Genomic DNA, 22,617 nt, shown 5'->3' with positions numbered 1-22,617 from the left:
GAACCCCTAGCAGATGGTCATCCAGGTCTTTGTAATAAGAATAACAACAACAACAGAAACTCGAGGGAGATGGAGAAGAAAGTGTCTGTGCCTTGGGTGGACACTGCGACTGTAGTTGTTTCCAGCAGCTCAAAACTTTAATTTCCTTGCATTTCTCAGGAGGAGGAAATAAGAGGAGGCAGGAAACAGTATGGCACCACGGAGTCCCTCACTATCACCCGGAACGCCCCAAAGATTTGCCGGAGCACAGTTTGAGAATGCCTGGTCTAGACAGTTCCATTTGTATAAATCCTTAGATCACATAATATAAATATTAATGATTCCTGATCTTAATCTTTCTATTTTTCTTATTGCAATAATGAATTCTGTTATTTTTTTTTAAAGAAAAGGACAGCACCACTCTTTTCTAGAGGGCAGATAATTAATCCCTGACTACACACTAACTAAACATAATCACAGCTGAACCAAACTGGGCTTCGGAAAGGGAAAGCAAAGTGTTCTGCCCAGCACTCAGGGCAGTGTTCTAAAATCAGCTCCTGGACATCTATTTTAATCCCTTTGACACACTAACTAGTGTAATAGAGAAGGGTCACATACAAAAATATTATATACAGGGGGAAGAGCTGGGAGAAGTCCTCATGCCCCTTTGGCTTTCACTTTTCCAAAGAGTCATGCTACTCTAAACATCTCCAAATGGAAACCTTCCTCTTGGGAGTTCTTTTTGGTTTTTATTACCACTGTCTAACAGGATTTTCAATGTATCAGAAAACAGCACTTAGAATCCCTTGGGTCCTTTATAAAAGTAAGCTTTGTTACAAGTATAGCAAGTAGTTTTAGGTATCTCCTGCTATTAGTGCCAGAATTCTAAAATTGGCAGTGAAGTCAGTGAGAGAAAGGGTTTGATTCCACTGAAATCAATGGCAGTGCTCCTGATAGTAAACTGATAGTAAAACCTCGATGCCAACCAGACACGTGAAGAACCAGAGAGGAAAAAACAGGAAAGTTCCCATTTGGTGTGGCAACATAACAAAGTTACTTAGACGTCCATTCTGGTTCTCAAGTTTCAGCCACTTGTCATTATCTCTATATATAAAAGTCAAAGTATGTCTGTATGTTGGTTTGTCCCACAAAGGCTTCGACGTGGATTTAAGGATCTGAACGCAAGTTGTGACACATGCCCAATTTCAAACAATTGAGGGGTTTGTATTTTTTAAGAAGTACCCTTTTCAGGCCCAGAGCAAAGGAAAACAAAGGCTGTGACTAAGTGAGGTGGCCCTTGCATATGTCTGGGAAATATTTATTTTATTTATTTTATTTATTTCCCACTGGCCGTTCCCTTGCCACGCGTTGCTGTGGCCTAGTCTGGTGATCTGGAAAATAAAGTAATTAGAAAGTGTTGGTTTCTAATATGTGCTTGTAGGTAAACAGTATTTCTTGCTGTTTCTTTGTCAGCGTTGATGTGGAGATTGTCTGGTTTGCCCACCCTGGAACATGCAACATATAATTGTCATTCTTTAGGGGACCCTTTCAAATTTATGATACTACTAGCTGTCCCCTGCCACGCGTTGCTGTGACCCAGTCTGTGTAGATGTGTTTTGTGTGTGTATATGTGTATATATATTTGTGTATATGTGTATATATGTGGTTTTGTGCATGCATTACAATGTAATTTTTTTGGCTTTTTAAGTGTTTTCTGCTGTGTTTTTCAGTGTTTTATGTGTGATGGTCACTCGTTGGCCTGATAGGTGTATTGTGTCCAAATTTTGTGTCAATTCGTCCAGTGGTTTTTGAGTTATGTTAATCCCACAAACGAACATTATATTTTTATTTATACCCTACCCTTCTCACCCCACCCCACCCCTGGGGGGGGGGACGGGGACTCAAGGTGGCCTCACAACAAGCATCATAAGATGCATTACCATCATAAACAATCAAAAATACATTCAGCAAATACATTAAATACATTAAAACAATAAATTAAAAACAATTGATTAAACACGCCAGTTAAAAACCAAATCCGAGTTTGGACCAATTCATTGTCATGGGTTGCCTAGGTCGTCTTTCCAATTGCTGCTAAATAAGGGGAGAGAAGTGAATTGACTGTTGTTAAATGACATGTGTATGAGGGAGAAGGAGGGGAAAAGAGGGAGAAAAAAAGAAGGTAAAAAAGGAAAGGGGGAAGAAAGGAAAGGGCAGAAAGAAAAAGAAAGAAAGAAAGGAAAGGAAGCAAGTAATTTCCCTTTTATTCTGGTTTTTGAGGGTCATTACCAAGAATAGCTATGAATACTTTAGGCAAAAAGGAAAAATAAATCAGTCATTAAAAATATTAAAAGAAAGCAATTAGGTTTAGAACACTGAGTAGCCAGAGAGGAAATTTCTGAAAGTGCATGAAGTGCCAAGAGAAAATTAAAACTAAAATGAGAATAAGACTGAGTTCCCAGCTTTTGAAGCACTTCAAGACAGTAAATTGCCCAGCTATATTTGTGGGTTATTTAATAGTAGAACAAATGAATACAAGGTACCCATGACTCAACCTCAACCACGGAAGCCCACTAAAACAACTACTACAACAACAAAACTTTATTTATATACCACTCTATCTCCCCAAAGGGATTCAGAGCAATTTCCAAGTAACATAATCTATACATACAAAGAAAACAGCAGAAACATAAAATTAACAATACAATATAAGCATTAAAAACCACAATAGCACATATATGTTTAAAATAATCCTGCATGTTCAAGGCAGTTTAAAAGGCCGGGCTAATGTGATTTTAGAGGGCTCGGGAAATTAGGTGGAGTCTATGGCTGCACATTTCCAGGGCCTAATAGAAGAAAGGGACCTGGGTAATTGGTAGAAAAAGATATGTCCAATTTCAACAGTATCTGGGGCAGAGCTAGAACTAGTCAAAGGTTTGTTTAAACCACCAGGTCTTCAGGCTCTTACGAAAGGAAGGGAGGGATGGGGCCTGTCTTATTTCCTTTGGAAGGGCGTTCCAAAGGTGAAGGGCCACCACCGAGAAGGCCCTCTCTCTTGTCCCCACCAATCGCTCTTGCGACGGTGGTGGGAGTAAAAGGAGGGCCTCCCCGGAAGATCTTAAATTTCCCCGGAAGATCTTAACCCTAACCCTAACCGTTTAGGGCTTTATAGGTCATAACCTGCACCTTGAATTTGGCTCAGCAATTTATCGGCAGCCAGTTAAGCTGTTTTAAAAGGGGCGTTGTATGCTCCCTATAGTTTGCTCCAGTAAGGAGCCTGGCTGCCGCCCATTGTAGCAGTTGGATCTTCGGGGCCGTCTTCAAGGGCAGCCCCACATAGAGTGCATTGCAATAGTCCAATCTGGATGTAACCAAGACGTGGACAACCCTAGGGCCGGATTAAAGGACATTAAAGCACACTGGGGTATAATAAAAACAACAGGCAGAATTTGGCACAGTTCCATTTTAGACTACGGCTCCCAGAATTCCCAAATTAGCATAGCAGCTGGAGCTGTTTCTAGCGGTACTAGACGTGGTCTTACAAAATGACCTTTCCAATTTCTGTAGGATGCATCCACTAAAATGCATTGCACCTCTAAAACTCCTAGAAACTATCAGACTGACATTAGCAACCATTCCAAAAGAAACTAGCAAGCAACAAGTGCTTGTTTTAGAGTGTCTGTTGCAAAGCTGACATTTTGCCAGTGACATTTTGTCATGGCATGCATTCCAGATCTACATTATCTTTATGACATTTCTTTCTATCAGACATTAATGGCTTCAATAGAAGTGCAAAGATATAGGTGTACCTTGAGACAATTGCAAAGGTTTTATCATAATCCCAAGCTTTCAGTCTTCACACAAAATGCAGGAGCGTCAATGCTGAAAGCCAACCCCTGGGTCCTTGCTCTCTTTCCCCAAGGTAGTATTTGCAAATTAAACGTGTAGGTAGGTAGACTCTTACTGGTGGCAAAGCTCAATACTGCAAGAATATCTGAACAGCAGCCAATAATAAATCTATGACATCACTGCAACACCAGAATGCATCTTGCCAAAGCACTGCTATTGCTGCAAGCTTATTATGGTATATTCCTCTCTCTCTATTTCTCTTTCACACACGTACACAGACATACTACACTCACAAACACACAAAAATTCTGCTGGAGTTCTTTCACCTTATATAGGAGGATCTTTACATGTCCTACACAAAATCACTTCTGAAATTATTGTCGAAGGCTTTCATGGCTGGAATCACTGGGTTATTGTAGGTTTTTTTCAGGCTATATGGCCATGTTCTAGAGGCATTCTCTCCTGACGTTTCGCCTGCAAGCATCCTCTATGGCAAGCATCCTCAGAGGTAGTTAAGTCATACTACCTCTGAGGTAGTGAAGTAGTGAGATGACCTCACTAGTTCTGAAATTACTTTTGCCAATTCTTCTACAGGGTGAGGCAGCATAACTTCCTTTTTTAAAATGCACGCCATTCAGTCGGTTGAAGACGTAGCGGAGCGCTCGTGGTCCCGTTCGAGAGGCAGGAGTATAAAGTTTTGTCCTGACACAGTTCAGTCGCCATCATGTGTTGGAACAGTGAGGAGCATGCTTTTGCCGTTGAGGCCTACTTTTCGAGCGGATTTGGAGTGGCCGGCCCCCCTCCAGATTTGGCCCCTTGTGATTTTTTTCTATGGGGTTTTTTGAAATCCCGTGTTTATGTGAACCATCCAAGGACCCTACAAGATTTGAAGACCAACATCCAGGAAGAAATTGCCAATGTAACGCCTATGCTGGCAAGAGTCATGACAAACACGGGAAATCGGTTTACTCAGTGTATGGAGAATGGGGGACGTCACCTACCTAATTTGATCTTCAAAACTACGTAAAAAAAACTTTGGGTATGCGCCTACATTATAAAAAAATAAACATTTCTGATTTATACAATGGGTTTTATTAAATTTTGAAAAAAGGAAGTTATGCTGCCTCGCCATGTATTACCCTTGGATCTGGCCATGGATGATTGAATACATTGAGATTAGCCAGATATTCCTGTACTGCTTCTTTACCTATTTTGTGCTGCATTTTATACCGCATTCTCTCTTCCCCAAGTTGAAAATGGTTAATCTTTTGGGAGAAGACTGAGGCTAAGAAGATGTTAGATAGATAGATAAATTTTATTATGATCCGGAGACCCTCATTACACTGTAGCATACACGTTATACAGGTAATGAGATTAAGAATATCCAGTGGATAAAAATTTGCAAACAATAAAAGTTGTTTAAAATACATGTTGGCTAAAAACAAGGGAAAAAATACAAGAAGGCTATCTCCTGGAATATTGGAGGCTGGGCAAATAAGTGGGTCGACCTTAGTAATTATATCACTACCTTCGATCTGATCCTTCTGTAGGAAACTTGGGCCATGGATAACATTACTCTAAATCAGAGGTTCTCAAAGTTCCTAATGTCACGACCCCTTAATCCAGTTCCTTATGTTGTGGTGAGCCCCAACCATACAATTATTTTCATTGCTACTTCACAACTGTAATTTTGCTACTGTTCTGAATCGTCATGTAAATATCTGATATATAGGGATGTATTCTCACTCACTGTTCGACACAAATACCGGATACACTCAAATTTGAATACTGGAGGGGTTGGGGGTGATTTTGTCGCTTGGGAGTTGTAGTTACTTGGATTTATAGTTCACCTACAATCAAAGAGCATTCTGAACTCCACCAATGATGGAATTGAACCAAACTTGGCACACAGAACTCCCATGACCAACAGAAAATACTGGAAGGGTTTGGTGGCCACTGACCTTGAGTCTGGGTGTTGTAGTTCACCTGCATCCAGAGAGCACTGTGGACTCAGATGCAGACCAAACTTGGCATGAATAATCAATATGCCTAAATGTGAACACTGGTGGAGTTTGTGGAAAATAGGCCTTGACATTTGAGAGTTGTAGTTGCTGGGATTTATAGTTCATCTACAATCAAAGAGCATTCTGAATCCCACCAGCGACAGAATTGGGCCAAACTTTCCACACAGAACCCTCAGAACCAACAGAAAATACTGTGTTTTCTGATGGTCTTTGGTGACCCCTCTGACACCCCCTCACGACCCCCCCCCCAGGGGTCCCGACCCCCAGGTTGAGAAACACTGCTCTAAATGGGTTTGTCTCTTATTACCTGAATGCCAGCCGGCATTAGTTCAAAAGGCCGAGCTATGGGGGGCATTGCTATTCTAGTATCCACATCATTGTTGGCCAACATAAACACCTTGGACAATTGTGAACAACTAGCTTGTGGAAGAAGATGTTGAGTAGTTGTACCTTTTCTCTGTACCCTTTTAACATTTAGCCATCACCTGTACACAGTGGCTCTACCATTTCCTGTTCTTCCTTTGGCTACAGACATTGTCACCATGGACATTCCACAAATGTATAAACCTCACCTGCCTAGTTCCCAATAGACACATCAACCTCTGAGGATGTCTGCCATAGATGTAGGTGAAACATCGGGAGAGAATGCTTCTGGGACATGGCCATACATCCCTGAAAACTCACACCAACCCATTGTTTGTATTGTTTTTAACTTCTCTAGCAAGCATGTGCTTCTTCTGTGCTTTGGCTTTTCTAAATTTCTCCCTACAAACTGGCTATTTGTTTGAATTCCTCTTTGGTGATCTCTCCCTTATTCCATTTCTTGTACATATCTCTTTTAAATCTCAGCTCACTAAAAGGTTACTTAGACATCCATTCTGGTTTCTTCTTGCTGTTTTTCCTTCTCATTAGAACTATCAGAAGCTATGCCTCCAATATCTCATTTTTTGGAAACTCCCATCTACTATGAACTCCTTTCTCTTTTAGTATTCCTGTCCATGGGACCATGCTCAGTGTTCCCCTAAATTTACTGGTCAGCTTTCTTGCAGTCTAGAGCAGTGTTTCTCAATCTTCCTAATGCTGCGAGCCCTTAATACAGTTCCTCATGTTGTGGTGACCCCCAACCATAAATTATTTTAGTTGCTACTTCAGAACTGTAATTTTGCTAGTGTTATGAATCCTCATGTAATAATAATAATAATAATAATAATAATAATAATATGTATTTATTTGACCAGTCATATGACCATTTAAAAATAGAACACGAGTAAAAAACCAGGCAAAAAGGTGAGGACAGTAGCTGACCTTCTATTTATAGTCAGAATCTTATTTTCCTGGTTCTTCTTTCAGGAAATCTGCTCTTTTCTTAATAGCTTTCAGAATAAAAAGGCTTACTCTGATTATGTTGGATCTTTCCTGCCCTTGCAAGAGGGATGTCAGAATATCGCTTCTTGGCCTTTTGGCTAAGATCAAGTGTAGAAATATCTGATATGCAGGATGTATTTTCATTCATTGGACTAAATTTGGCACAAATACCCGATATGCCATTTGGGAGTTGTAGTTGCTGGGATTTATAGTTAGCCTACAATCAAAGAGCATTCTGAACTCTACCAATGATGGAATTGAACCAAACTTGGGACACAAAACTCCCATGACCAACTGAAAATACTGGAAGGGTTTGGTGGGAATTGAGTTTGGGAATTGTAGTTCACCTGCATCCAGAGAGCACTGTGGACTCAGATGCAGACCAAACTTGGCATGAATAATCAATATGCCTAAATGTGAACACTGGTGGAGTTTGTGGAAAATAGGCCTTGACATTTGAGAGTTGTAGTTGCTGGGATTTATAGTTCATCTACAATCAAAGAGCATTCTGAATCCCACCAGCGACAGAATTGGGCCAAACTTCCCACATAGAACCCCCATGACCAACAGAAAATACTGTGTTTTCTGATGGTCTTTGGCGACTCCTCTGACTCCCCCTTGCGACTCCCCTAGGGGTCCCGACCCCGAGGGTGAGAAACCCTGGTCTAGAGGGCATGTCCAGGAAACCAAATCGTTCCTGGCAGAACCGTCTGCAAAGTCAGGTATTCACTTCTATAATTGTTCTCTTCCTTTCTTGGAAAAGCCCTTTAAGTAAGAGGAAAGAGGAAATGATGATGCGGGCATTTGGCGAACCTTCTTGATTCCTGCTTCAAGATTCTTGCGTTAAGAAGGCTCACAAGAAAAATTAATTGGAAAAACTGTTCTCCTTGCATGGCAGCATAAATCTACACCTCCAGATGTTGACGAAAACAACTGCCAAGTGGATATAGCCTTTGGGGACCAATAGGTGGGTCTTCATAAAATTTGCATCGCACTGAAAATCTGATAACATTTAAAGACCTCCATTTGAAAAGCATGTGGAATCAAGTGCCAGTTGGTGAAAGCTTTAGCTGTTGTCTAATTATCACTCAGGAAACATATACACAACACACACACACACACACACCGAACTCAGAGCAGTCAAGCAGAAGCACTACGGCACCTGCCACTAATATCAATTCTTGCTCATTAAAATGCACATTTATTAGCAGAGCCTTGCAAGCTTTCTTAATCAGCAAAATTTGCAATGAGTGACCTCCATGTCTAAGTAACCTCAGAGGTCTTTTTTCATCCGCTATTTAGGAGCACACATAAAACTTTGTGCAAGAAATCTCAGGGGCGGGGGGACCACAGAACTCTACAGTCACTTACTACTGCAACTCTAGAAAACCTTCATGTTACTACCTGCTTCTCTCTCATTTCAGATTCCTTCCCATATATCCATGTTTTTGTGAAGCCTCTGGTTGAGATGCTATACAGGTAGTACCCAAGTTGCGAACAAGGCAGAATCTGTAGCTTTGTTCTTAAGTTGAATTTGAACTGGTACATTTTTAAGTGAAACATATACACACAAGCTTTGGATCACATAGGGCAGTGGTTCTCAGCCTTCCTAATGCCGTGGCCCCTTAATACAGTTCCTCATGTTGTGGTGACCCCCCAATCATAAAATTATTTTTGTTGCTATTTCACAACTGTAGTTTTGCTACTGTTTTGGATCGTAATGTAAATATCTGATATGCAGGATGTATTTTCATTCACTGAACCAAATTTGGCACAAATACTCTATACAGCCAAATTTGAATACTGGTGGGGTTGGAAGGGATTGATATTGTCATTTGGGAGTTATAGTTGCTGGGATTTATAGTTAACCTACAATCAAAGAGCATTCTGAACTCCACCAATGACGGAATTGAACCAAACTTGGCACACAGAACTACCATGACCAACAAAAAGTACTGGTAAGGTTTGGTGGGCATTGACCTTGAGTTTTGGACTTGCAGTTCCAGAGAGCACTGTGGACTCAACCAATGATGGATTTGACCAAACTTAGCATGAATACTCAATATGCTCAAATGTGAACACTAGTGGAGTTTGGTGAAAATAGACATTGGCATTTGGGAGTTGTAGGTGCTGAAATTTATAATTCATCTACAATCAAAGAGCATTCTGAACCCCACCAATGATAGAATTGGGCCAATCTTCCCACACAGAACCCCTCTGACACCCCCTCACGACCCCTCTGGGGGTCCTGACCCCCAGGTTGAGAAATGCTGACATACCCGTTTAGAGGATTTCATCTTCCTATCTGTCTCTATGAAAAAAACTTGTTGTGCAAACAAGGATTGGTGAAAAGGCTTCAGTCGAGCCACCTTTTCCCCATTAAAACTGTTTCAGGATAAGTGTTCCTTTCTGAAGAGGTAGATTTCTCTCACTTCCTATTACCTCAGTCCTGTTGTTAACTATGAGCCATTTTTAAGTCAGATGTTTGTAACTTGGAGACTGCCTGTATAGATGTGCACACAGTGCCTTGGCTGTGATTTGGAAACCAATGGCCTGCTGTAAGTGTTACAACCATAGGATAAAATCTGTCTACAGAACAAGAGTGATTAATAATAATAATAATAATAATAATAATAATAACTTTATTTATACCCCGCCATCATCTCCCCAAGGGGACTCGGGGCAGCTTACATGAGGCAAGCCCAACAGTACAGCAATGCAAATAAACAACATACGACAAGAGTAAAATATAAAAATAAAATACAGAAAACAATATAAATAAACATAAACAATGTAAAATCACAGTAATTTAAACACAGAAAATAAATCACAGTTATGATTTATTAGTTAAACTATTTAACAAATAACAGTCAAACTGTTATTTGTCAGGATACATATATGAAAACAAAAATCGTGGGAGGAAATAGTTTTAGCTCAGTGGTAGAGTACAAGTTTTGCCTACAAAAGATTCCATGTTAAATCTCCAGCCCTTTTGGCCATAGTTAAGAAAGACCACTGCCTGAAATCTAGGATAGCCATCACCTACTGGTACAAATCTGTCCATCCAAATGGAGCTAGCTTACAATTCCCATTAGTTCCAGCAAGCAAACCAAAAGTCATGAAAGTTAAAATTAGGTTAGATCAGTGGTTCCCAACCTTTTTTTGACCAGGGACCACTTTGACCAGGGACTACTTGACCAGGAACCACTCTCTAACATTAGAACCTAAAGAGTTACGAATCAGTTTTTGGTCAACTTTAGGTTTGTTTGGGGTGCTGATTCAGAAAATTGCATTGGATAAACCACATCCAATGCAATAGAGAGACATCAGAGTAGAGACATCAGACTGGCAACAAAGATCCGCCTAGTCAAAGCCATGGTATTCCCTGTAGTCACCTACGGATGTGAGAGCTGGACCTTAGGGAAGGCTGAGCGAAGGAAGATCGATGCTTTTGAGCTGTGGTGTTGGAGGAAAGTGCTGAGAGTGCCTTGGACTGCGAGAAGATCCAACCAATCCATCCTCCAGGAAATAAAGCCCGACTGCTCATTGGAGGGAAGGATACTAGAGGCAAAGTTGAAGTACTTTGGCCACATCATGAGGAGACAGCAAAGCCTAGAGAAGACAATTATGCTGGGGAAAGTGGAAGGCAAAAGGAAGAGGGGCCGACCAAGGGCAAGATGGATGGATGGCATCCTTGAAGTGACTGGACTGATCTTGAAGGAGCTGGGGGTGGTGACGGCCGACAGGGAGCTCTGGCGTGGGCTGGTCCATGAGGTCACGAAGAGTCGGAGGCGACTGAACGAATGAACAACAACAACACAGACCACATCAGCTCTAGTTTCTGATACAGAACATATGCCATGGTCAGCGACAGGGAAGGAGAGGCAGGCGGCCTGAAAGGATCGGAAATAAAAGAAATAAATAAAGAGGAAGGAGGCTCACGTACCAGATATTCGTCCTCATGGCTCACTGGTGGCCCGCAGCCCACAGGTTAAGAACCACTGGGTTAGATGGGCCAAAAGTCTGACTTTGCATAAGGAAGCTTATTCCTGTGGTCTTGTTTACATAAACCCAAACAGAAAGTCTTTTTATCCCTTGGAAAGAACAGTCTTTTTTCCTTTCATCTCTCTTTGCCTCTTTCACCCTACCCTTCAAGTCATTTATTTTACTGTTTGCGTACCGTATTTCTATCTGATCCTTCATGATTTGGTCTGATGGATCAGATCAAAGACTCATTCAGCCCAGTACTCTCTAGACATAATGGATATATGGGAAGCCAACAAACAGGATATGAGTGCAATTGCACTCGGTATCTAATGTTCCTCAGAAACGGATACACAGAGGCCTCTTCCTACAAGCTTGCTCCCCTTCCCTGCATACGTACAACAACAGCATAGAACACACACACACACACACAAAAGCTCTCTTTCTCTCTCATACACACACATTCACGCAAACACTTGAAATTGTCCAAAATAACAAGACCTTAGAAGATGAGAAAACACTGAACAGAAGAGAACTCACAGCAATAAGACTGGAAGATAATGGCATGCTAAGCAGCAAGAAAAATACTGAAATAAGTCATAAGGAAGAACAAAATCTACAGTCACATGCTTTTGTCATTCTGCTGAAATTAAACTGTGCTGTAGTCCCATGAATATTTTAATGCAGGGATCCTCAAACTTTTTAAAGAGAGGGCCAGGTCACAGTCCCTCAAACTGTTGGAGGGCCGGATTATAATTTAAAAAATATGAACAAATTCCTATGCACACTGCACATATCTTATTTGTTGTGCAAAAAACACTTTAAAACAATACAATAATTAAAATGAAGAATAATTTTAACAAATATAAACTTATTAGTATTCAATGGGTAGTGTGGGCCTGCTTTTGGTTGATGAGATAGGATTGTTGTTGTTGTTATGTGCTTTCAAGTCATTTGAGACTTAGGTTGACCCTGAGCAAGGGCCAGGTAAATCACCTTGGAGGGCCGTATCCAGCCCCTGGGCCTTAGTTTGAGGGCCCCTGTTTTAATGAGATCATATGAAAATCCATACTTTATCCAGACTCCTGTAAGTATGCTAGGTGAGTCTTTGCACTTTTTTCCAGAGTCACCAGAGAAAGAAGACAAACTTGATAATCTCTGAGCAGCCTTTTTCTCCAGTGTTTCCTTCCTTCACAACCACTGCATCCAAGGCCTTTTAAATATTTGAATCATTATCTCTTTTAGCATCACTACAACAAGATTCTGGCCACAATGTCTTCAGCTCCATGGTAAGCAAAATATCAAATGTAAAATAATAAAGCTATGGAGGAAAAGGACAGGGAACGGCAAGGAAGCAGTAACAAAGAGGGAAGCCATATTCAGGCAACTCTCTGCGCAATGGGTTAAACCCTTGTGCCGGCAGGACTGAAGACCAACAGGTCAAAGGTTTGAATCTGGGGAGAGCGTGGATGAGCTCCCTCTGTCAGCTCCAGCTCTCCATGCAGGGACATGAGAGAAGCCTCCCACAAAGATGGTAAAACATCAAAACATCCAGGCATGCCCTGAGCAACATCCTTGAAGATGCCAATTCTCTCATAGCAGAAGTGATTTGCAGTTTTTCAAGTTGCTCCTGATATGAAAAACAAATCAAAACTGCAAAATAGAGACCCTGGCATCCCAGTTAGCGGGCAAGGGCAGAAAGGAAAAGCCAGGTAAGAGAGGTTCCACTCATCTCTGCTGCCATATAAGTTTAATAGGAACATACAAGTCTTGGTGCACCTCTGTGTTCTCCCTCAATCTACTAGGGCTTGCGGTCTGTATTATAAATGGTGTAGCAACAGCAGCGGCAAATAATCCGCAAATATTCAAATTTCCCAAATCTAAACCTACAAAAGCAGGTGGCTTACAATGCTTCCATATAGTCTTCAAGAAAGATACTGAAACAGAGGAAGTTAAAGCTCAAGCACCTTTCAAAAATACATATGCCATACACTACATGCATTAAGTTGTAATTGTATAGACACCATGAAAAGATGAGATGGTACTAACTAGGACACATTTTCCTGGTTCCAGACTCCAAACAGAGTTTTCTGTGTTGATCTTGTGAAGAAGGGTGCCCTCCATAAGCACACGAGGCCCACTTTCCTCCAGCACTGTAACGCGAATTGAACTACTGCCAATGTCCACAGAAACCTGGAAAAAAGAAAGAGAAGCAAGTTAGCAATGCTATTTCATCACTCACAACTCTTTTCTGACTTGAAATCAAAAGTTTGGAAAACAATCAATAGTAGAGTCAGCACTGTGCATTCACTGGGTTTAGGGTATAGGATCCTTGCAAAAGTGAAAATATTATAAAATGTTATTTTCTAATCTGAGAGAACACCTCTCTAGGAATGTCTAAGTTCTTCGGCACAAGCATATGATTAACATCTGGCAAAAGTTGATCTCAATTGCACTGGAGGACCTACAGATTCCTAGAGAGAACACTGTAATCAAATCTGCAAAAGTCAACCCTTCAAATGTGGAAGGCCAACTGTATAAATAATTTTAGCAGGAAACATAATTAGGTGCATATAAAAATAGACTACATATTACATGATATAACCAGGTTACAATTTAAAAGGCATTTAGCAGTGCTGAAAAGATAAGAATCTAGAACTAAGTAAAATTGTTTGGAAAGATAGTCTGGAGAGACATCTATATGAAAACTTAAGGATGAAATCGGCAATGGGGAAAGCAATTCGAAAGTAGAGCCCAGCACACATCAAGGCCTGGAACCAGGTCGGTAACTGGGCAGTGCTTATATGCACCAGAGAGGTTGGCTCTGATCCAATTCCAGGATCCTCAACTTCATAGTCATTGAGAATTTGGCTTTTTTTCTACCTCTGCCCCAGTGAGTACATTTGAATCATTGGCACACCCATCCCTTGTTTAGTTGTAGCCATACAATGTGGTTTACATCTACACATGGTGATGAACTTTACGGGTTCAATTTCAGAGTATCCCCAATTTTATTGATTCCAGTTGAAAGCCCTGCATCATTTAAGCGCTGCATTTTCAAGTTGCCTTCAATCCACTTGAAGTGGTCAGGATAGATGTGCCCTTAAGACAATGAACAAAAACACCCAAAAGCCTCCTACTTTATGTGGCAGAAAATTAAAGACAATAAACTGTCTTGAAGATAGTTTAGGTTGTTGTTGTTCATTTGTTCCCGACTCTTCGTGACCTCATGGACTAGCCCACGCCAGAGCTCCCTGTCGGTCATCACCACCCTCAGCTCCTTCAAAGTCAAGCCAGTCACTTCAAGGATGCCATCCATCCATCTTGCCCTTGGTCGGCCCCGCTTCCTTTTCCCTTCCATTTTCCCCAGCAACATTGTCTTCTCTAAGTTTAGGTTATTTACAGAAATTCCCTTTAAAATTATTGTTGCTGTTATTCAGTTGTTCAGTTTTTTCCGACTCTTTGTGACCTCATGGACCAGCCCATGCCAGAGCTCCCTGTCGGCCGTCACCACCCCCAACTCCTTCAAGGTCAAACCAGTCACTTCAAGGATATTTATTATTTATTTATTTCCTATATGTATACCCCACCCTTCTCCCCCCCCCCCGAAAGGGGACTCAGGACAGCCCTGTCTCTCATCCCCCTCAAACATGTTTGCGATAGTAGTGGGATCGAGAGCAGGGCCTCCCCTTAAGATCTTAAACTTTGTGATGGTTCGTGGCAGGAGATACGTTTGGACAGGTAGCCTGGGCCAGAACCGTTTGGGGCAGTGGTTCTCAACCTGGGGTCCCGATGTTTTTGACCTACAAGTCCCAGAAATCCTAACAGCTGGTAAACCAGCTGAGATTTCTGGGAATTGTAGGCCAAAAACATCTGGGGACCCCAGGTTGAGAACCACTGGTTTGTTTATTTATTTATTTATTTATTTATTATTCAAACTTATATGCCGCTATTCCCCTAGGGCTCGGAGCGGCTTACAAGCACAGAATAAAACCTAAAACAATTTTAAAAAAAAAGGTTTAGGGCTTTAAAGCTTAAAACCAGCACTTTGAATTGTGCTTGGAAGCTGATCGGTAGCCAGTGGTATCATCCATCCATCTTGCCCTTGGTCGGCCCCTCTTTCTTTTTTCCTTCCATTTTCCCCAGCATAATTGTCTTCTCTAAGCTTTCCTTTCTTCTCATGATGTGGCCAAAGTACTTCATCTTGGCCTCTACTATCCTTCCCTCCAATGAGTATTTGGGCTTTATTTCCTGAAGTATGGACTGGTTGGATCTTCTCGCTGTCCAAGGCACTCTCAGAATTTTCCTCTAACATTACAGTTCCTTTGCTCAGCCTTCCTTATGGCCCAGCCCTCACATCCGTAGGTGACTATGGGGAATACCATTGCTTTAACTATGCAGATCTTCGTTGAAAGTAAAAAAGTATACTTTTACTAAATTATAGTCGTACCCCCAAAAAAACTAAACACAATATAGAACAAACAGCTGGAGGCAGCAATAAAATATACGCAAACAGAAGCATAAAATTAAAACCATTCTCTGTAAGGTGGGTAAAAGTACACACTTCATTTCAGTGAGGTGCACAATGACATTATGTTTGAACTATGTAGGGTTCCCATTTTTGCAGGTGCAGACAGCACAGCCAACTCTCAATTTAATTAAGTGGAAAATCAAGGCAAGTCAACAGAGATATATCATTTGATACTTCACCTCCTGGAGGTGTTGGGGGTTTCCGCTGCCTGTGGGAAGGCAGGCTTCCTAGCAGACAAGTGCAGCACTAACCATATGTCAGATAGTCAAATGTGTGGTGCAGGTGCTTTGGGAGTCAAGGGAAAAGCCACCTCCATGAAACAGATGACTCTCGCAGAGATACTACACATTTGGTTTTTCCCATTCCTAAAATTGGAGCTGTGGGAAAGAAAGATCGACTCTGCTGAAACATCCACCCTTTCTCAGATCTGGTCTTCCAACTCAAGATAACAAAGAGAAGTATTTAAAAGCAGACGTGTTTTCACAAATTCTGGTTTTTAATATCTCATTTGAAACATCCATGATATTATCCATGACTTTTTTGGATGGCAATATGCAAAATTTAACCACTGTGTTTTAGGGACTCTATTTACTTCCCTAAGACTTCCCAAGTGCCACTGTGCGTTATGGGCAAATTTTGGTTCCTACCTTGCCCACATATTGTTCTGTTCTCATTCATACCTGTTACGTATTAATCAAAGTAAACACAAACATCAAGTTGTGAAGTAACAAGAGAGTTTTGTATTGTACTCTTTGACTATTTACAAGTGGGGTAACATGGGAAGGTGAAATGTGAGGGGAAAGGGAAATTACACCCACTCCAAGGTAAAATTTTCACACATCACTTATCTTTCCTAGCGACATCACAGTGGGCCACTTCACCTAGCAACAGAAAACAGACAAGCTTTGACATATATGTGTGTGAGTGTGTGCATGTGCGCATATGTGTGTGTATATATGTGTGTCTGTCTATCTATCTATCTATCTATCTATCTATCTATCTATGCTCTGTTTGTTTTGAGTGACATCATAACTCAAAATCCATTGGACAAATTGCCACAAGACACCTATAAACCCAAGGAGTGACCATCACTCAAAAAAAAAAATGATTTTTGTCATTTGGGAGCAGTAGTTACTGGGATTTATAGTTCACCTACAATCAAAAGGCATTCTGAACCCCACCAACGATAGAATTGGGCCAAACTTCCCACACAGAACCCCCATGACCCACAGAAAATACTGTGTTTTCTGGTGGTCTTTGGCAACCATTCTGACACTCCCTCGTAACCTCCTCAGGGGTCCCGACCCCCAGGTTGAGAAATGCTGCCTTAAGGCCATCCAGTCCAACTCCCTTTACCAGGGCAACAAAAACATAATCAAAGCCCTCCTGACAAAGAGCCATCCAGCCATAGATTTCTGGTAGACACTGATTATCTTGATCCGGCACAGTCTGGCTTTAGACCGGGACATGGAACGGAAACAGCCTTGGTCGCCTTGGTAGATGATCTGCGCAGGGAACTGGACAGGGGGAGTGTGTCCCTGTTAGTTCTCCTGGACCTCTCAGCGGCCTTCGATACCGTCGATCACGGTATCCTTCTGGGACGACTCACAGAAATGGGACTTGGGGGTACTGCTTTGCAGTGGCTCCGGTCATTTCTTGAGGGACGGTCCCAGAAGGTGTTACTGGGTGACACCTGTTCGGCTCCACAACCATTGTCGTGTGGAGTCCCTCAGGGATCTATTCTGTCCCCAATGTTGTTTAACATCTACATGAAGCCGCTGGGGGAGATCATTCGGAGTTTCGGACTGCGGTGTTATCTCTATGCAGATGATGTCCAGATCTGTCACTCCTTTCCGCCTGTCACCAAGGAGGCTGTCCAGACCTTGAATCGGTGTCTAGCTGCTGTGTCGGACTGGATGAGAGCTAACAAATTGAAATTGAATCCAGACAAGACAGAGGTCCTACTGGTCAGTCGGAAGGCCGAACAGGGTATAGGGTTACAGCCTGTGCTGGATGGGGTTACACTCCCCCTGAAGACGCAGGTTCGCAGCTTGGGAGTGATCCTGGACTCGCCGCTGAGCCTGGAACCCCAGGTCTCGGCGGTGGCCGGGAGAGCTTTTGCGCAATTAAAACTTGTGCACCAGTTGCGCCCGTACCTTGGGAAGTCTGATCTGGCCACGGTGGTCCACGCTCTTGTTACATCCCGGATAGACTACTGCAACGTGCTCTACGTGGGGTTGCCCTTGAAGACTGTTCGGAAACTCCAACTAGTCCAGCGTGCGGCAGCCAGATTGCTCACCGGAGCGACATACAGGGAGCATACCACCCCCCTGTTGTGCCAGCTCCACTGGCTGCCGGTTCAATTCCGAGCACAATTCAAGGTGCTGGTCTTAACCTACAAAACCCTATACGGTTCTGGTCCAGTGTATCTGTCCGAACGTATCTCCCTCTACGTCCCACCTCGGAGTTTGAGATCATCTGGGGAGGCCCTGCTCTCGACCCCACCACTCTCACAAGTGAGGCTGGTGGGGACGAGAAGCAGAGCCTTCTCAGTGGTGGCCCCCCACCTGTGGAATTCACTCCCGGGGGAAATCAGAACAGCACCAACCCTCCTCTCCTTCAGGAGGAGGGTGAAGACATGGCTGTGGAACCAGGCCTTTGGGCAACCAGGCAATTAGACAATGACAACCAAATAAGACAATCAGATGTGTAAGATCGGCAGGATTGTCGAAATGGAACCAAAACAGATCTTTGAGTTAATTGTACACTGATGGGTAGGAGGAAGATCCAGGTTTGTATTGTTTTTACTGATTTTATCATTTTACTGATTTTATTGGGTAATGTTGAATTGTGGGAATTTGTACTGTTATATTTTTTTGTGATGATTGTTTGTGTAGCAGGCGTCTAAGTGCGCCTTGCAGCTGTAAGCCGCCCTGGGTCCCCTTCGGGGTGAGAAGGGCGGGGTACAAGAACCCCAAATAAATAAATAAATAAATTTATAGATATATAAGATTCGCACACACATATATATGTATATGACAGATATAGTATCATAGATTTGAAAGTGACCCCTAAAGAAGGACAATTATATGTTGCATGTTCCAGAGTAGGCAAATCAGACCATCTCCACATCAACGCTGACAAATAAACAAGAAATACTGTTTACCCACAAGCATAAAGAAATCACATATATTAGAAACCAACACTTTCTCATTATTTTCCAGATTACCAGACTGGACCACATCAATGTGTGGCAAGGGACAGCATATATATGTGTGTGTGGGTGGGTGTGTACACCCACACATATTTTCCCATCCATTTTGGGAATGGGAAAATGTGGTATGATTCAGGATTTTTTTTTTTTTGCGGTGTAGACATGCCTTATAGTTTCCGGTTCCGGTATGGCGGTCAGCAGCAAGATTCAGAGCTGCGACCGCTGGAAAGCCTAATCCGAGGGAATCCAGGGTGATCCCCCCCCCTCCGGAATCCTCCAAACTAAGGAGAGTGACCCGGAGACCATCAAGGGTCTGGTAATAGCCCGAGTGGCCTGGGGAAACCTGGGATTCGGGAGAAGAAGGAAGACGAGGTGGAGTGCCGCCGGACAACGCGGCAGGCTCCCTCAACCTTAAGACTGCAAATTCACCTTGGTGAGTGTGTTGGTGTCTGCTAGCGCTCCTCGCTGCCGGCGCTGACGCCGGATTCATCCCTGCTGGGGCTGGCTTCAGCGACGCCGCCCCAGTGCTGTGCCGCTCCAGTGCTGAGCCCGGCTCTTGGCTCCGGGACGGGCCAGCTGGCATTGCGCCTGGCCACCGCCATCCAGCTACGGCAACGGCATCGGGCCTGCTAGGGTGCCTCCCTCCCGCTGGGTGCCTCCCTCCCGCAGATCCGGGGAGGGAGAGAAGAGACAAGACCCGCCGGCGATCCATTGAGCCGGCTAGGCCCCATCGCCGTGCGCTCCTCCCTCCCGCTGGGGGAGGGAGAGAAGAAGCAAGGTGGGACGCGGAGAGGAGAGGTAGAGCGCCAAGGCCGCCTCCAGCTACGGCCTTGCAGGAGCGTTCCCTCTTAGCAGCCAAGCCACTCGTCGGAGCCGCCCGTTGCTGCTGTTCCATCTTCAGCGGTTTGGACCTTGCTGCCTTGCGGCCTTGTCTTCTTTAGCCTCTGTGCTAACACCGCGCTGTCGCGGGCCTGACTGCCGCGCGGCTGCTGCTCCCTGCCGGGGGGCCGTTGCTCCTTCGCTGCCGCCTGGTCACCGCGCTGCTGCTGCTGCTCCCTGCTGGGGCGGTTGCTCTTCCCCGCCTGGGGCCTCGTTCGCTGGCGTTTCCATCTGACACACTCTCGGCGTCCCGCAGCCCGGTAGGGGACTGGCCTTCCATCGCGCCGACCCCCTGCCATCCGACCGGCCCTCCAGCTCCCGGCTCGTCCCAGCTGCCTTGAGATCGACGGGACGTCCCCTTGATGCTCTTCTGCCATCTTCGACGCTCCCAATTGGAGCCTTTGTGTTGACCGAGTGAGCTATGTTGACCAGTATGTTGTGTTGACCGAGTACATTGTGTTGACCGAGTACGCTGCTGTGTTGACCGAGTACGCCGTTTGCCATCTAGGCTGACTGACGGCATATTCCAGCTTTTGTGCCGTCAGGCCACTACCGGAGGACCACCTACAACGAATTTTGTGCTGACCGACCATTGAGATTCTTCATCTGAACTCAGTGGAGTGTTTTCATCCTTGTGAGGGGGGAGGGGTGTGCTGCCCGCTGTCGTACATAAGCCGCCCTCCATTGCGGCCATCAATTTCGAACCCGGAGATTAACACCAACCAACTATTGACGCCCATCCAATATCCATTGTTCCATATTATTCCATACTGTATGCTATAACAACGCCGTTAATAACAACTGTGTGTATTTTTGCACTATCCATTGCACTTTAACAGCCTGCAAGTTCGCTTAGTATAGCACTTTGTCAACCTCCCTATTCCTATTGCTGCTAATCTAATCCCATACTGTATGCTGCTATTGATCCATCTTAGCACTTTACCTCCATGCTGCACTTTAACAAGTTCTGGTTAGATATCAATAGCACATTGCACACTGCACTTTAAGAACCTAGAGAGAGTATCCGCTACATATTGAGATCGTGAAGCGTTAATAAGTGTATTGATAACTGTTATCCATGTGCTCCCCTATCCCTTGGTACCTTCTATCTGTACTGTTAATCTTGTGTGGGGAGGTCAGGGGACGCAGCGGGCTGGAGACTGGAGGAAACAATGGGACGGGGGAGGGAAACAAAGGGAATGGAAACGCGAATTGGGTTAAGATCTCAACAAGCTATACAACTAACAATGAAACGCAAACTGAGATTACAGGGATGGAATGTGGCATGGAGGGGGGAGGGTGTTCCATCAGCCGAGGGGCCTCCATAGAAGTGGTGGTGGGGAAGGGGAGATGTGGAACAAGGACACCAACAATTCGGCCTAGGGATCGTGCACCAACATTAGTAATTCCAAACCGGTCTCCTTATACGGTAAATGGGTGTAACCAGGTTGGCGGTCCCTCTGGATTGAAGGTGGTGCTGTTGAACGCCAGATCTGTCAACGGAAAAACCACCTTCATCCAAGACCTAATTTTGGATGAGCGGGCAGATCTGGCGTGCATCACGGAGACCTGGTTGGACGAAGCTGGGGGGGTGAATCTCACCCAGCTCTGCCCACCAGGCTTCTCCGTGCAGCACCAACCAAGATCCGGAGGGCGGGGAGGCGGGGTTGCAGTGGTCTATAGAGATTCCATCCCTCTGACCAGGGGCCCCATCCCACAGTCTACAAATTTTGAAGGCGTCTACCTGAGAGTGGGTGACCGGGACAGAATAGGGATTCTGGTAGTGTACCGTCCACCTCGCTGCACTACAGTCTCCCTACCTGAGCTAGCGGGGGTGGTCTCGAGCCTGGCGTTGGAGTCCCGGCAGCTCCTTGTGCTGGGGGACTTCAATGTCCACGCCGAGACGGCCCTTTCTGGAGCAGCTCAGGACTTCATGTCTGCCATGGCAACCATGGGGCTGTCCCAACAAGTAACTGGCCCCACTCACAGTGCAGGACATACATTGGACTTAGTTTTCTGCCAGGGATGGGAGGAAGGTGGCGGTGTTGAGGAGTTGCCATGGACCGACCACTACTTGGTCAGATTTAGGCTCACTGCACCCCCTAACCTCGGCAGAGGTGGAGGACCTATTAGGATGGTCCGCCCCAGGAGGCTTATGGATCCGGATGGATTCCTGATGGCTCTTGGGGAGTTTCCCGCCGCCTCGGTAGGTGACCCTGTCGACGCCCTGGTTGCTCTCTGGAATGGGGAGATGACTAGGGCGATTGACACGATCGCTCCGGAACGTCCCCTCTCAAGTAGCCGAGCTAAACCAGCGCCTTGGTTCACTGAGGAGCTGGCAGTGATGAAGCGAAGGAAGAGGGAACTAGAGAGTGTGTGGCGTTCGGACCCGAGCGAGCCAAATCGAACACGGTTTGTGTCCTTTCTGAGGGCATATGCCGCGGCAATAAAAGCCGCAAAGAAGGCGTTCTTTGCGGCCACTATTGCGTCTGCAAAGAACCGTCCGGCTGAGTTGTTTCGGATTGTCCAAGGCTTTTTGAATCCCACCACCCAAGGTGGGAGCCCTGACAACTCGACCTCTCGCTGTGAAGCTTTTGCTCGGTTCTTCACAGACAAAGTCGCTTTGATCCGTTCTAGTCTGGACACCATGTTAAATGCAGTCTCTGTGGATGTAACAAGAGCACCTGCTTGTCCTATTTTGATGGATTCATTTCAATTGGTGAAGCCCGAGGATGTGGACAAGATGCTTGGAGGAATGAGGCCGACCACATCCATCCTAGACCCCTGCCCAT

The 22,617-nt window shown here is 44.3% G+C and overlaps 1 protein-coding gene across 1 annotated transcript in view; it reads right to left on the bottom strand.

Moving 5' to 3' along the window:
• Nucleotides 1-22,617, bottom strand: part of NUDCD3 (NudC domain containing 3) — a 101,010-nt gene that overhangs the window by 19,774 nt on the left and 58,619 nt on the right. Inside the window, exon 4 of the mRNA XM_060787650.2 lies at nt 13,251-13,394. Within this exon, the coding sequence (XP_060643633.2) occupies nt 13,251-13,394 (144 nt within the window). The remainder of the gene's footprint in view (nt 1-13,250; nt 13,395-22,617) is intronic.

This window comes from Anolis sagrei, chromosome 7 (genome assembly GCF_037176765.1).
Source record: "Anolis sagrei isolate rAnoSag1 chromosome 7, rAnoSag1.mat, whole genome shotgun sequence".
Taxonomy (NCBI): domain Eukaryota; kingdom Metazoa; phylum Chordata; class Lepidosauria; order Squamata; family Dactyloidae; genus Anolis; species Anolis sagrei.
This window is presented reverse-complemented; position numbering and strand designations above follow the sequence as displayed.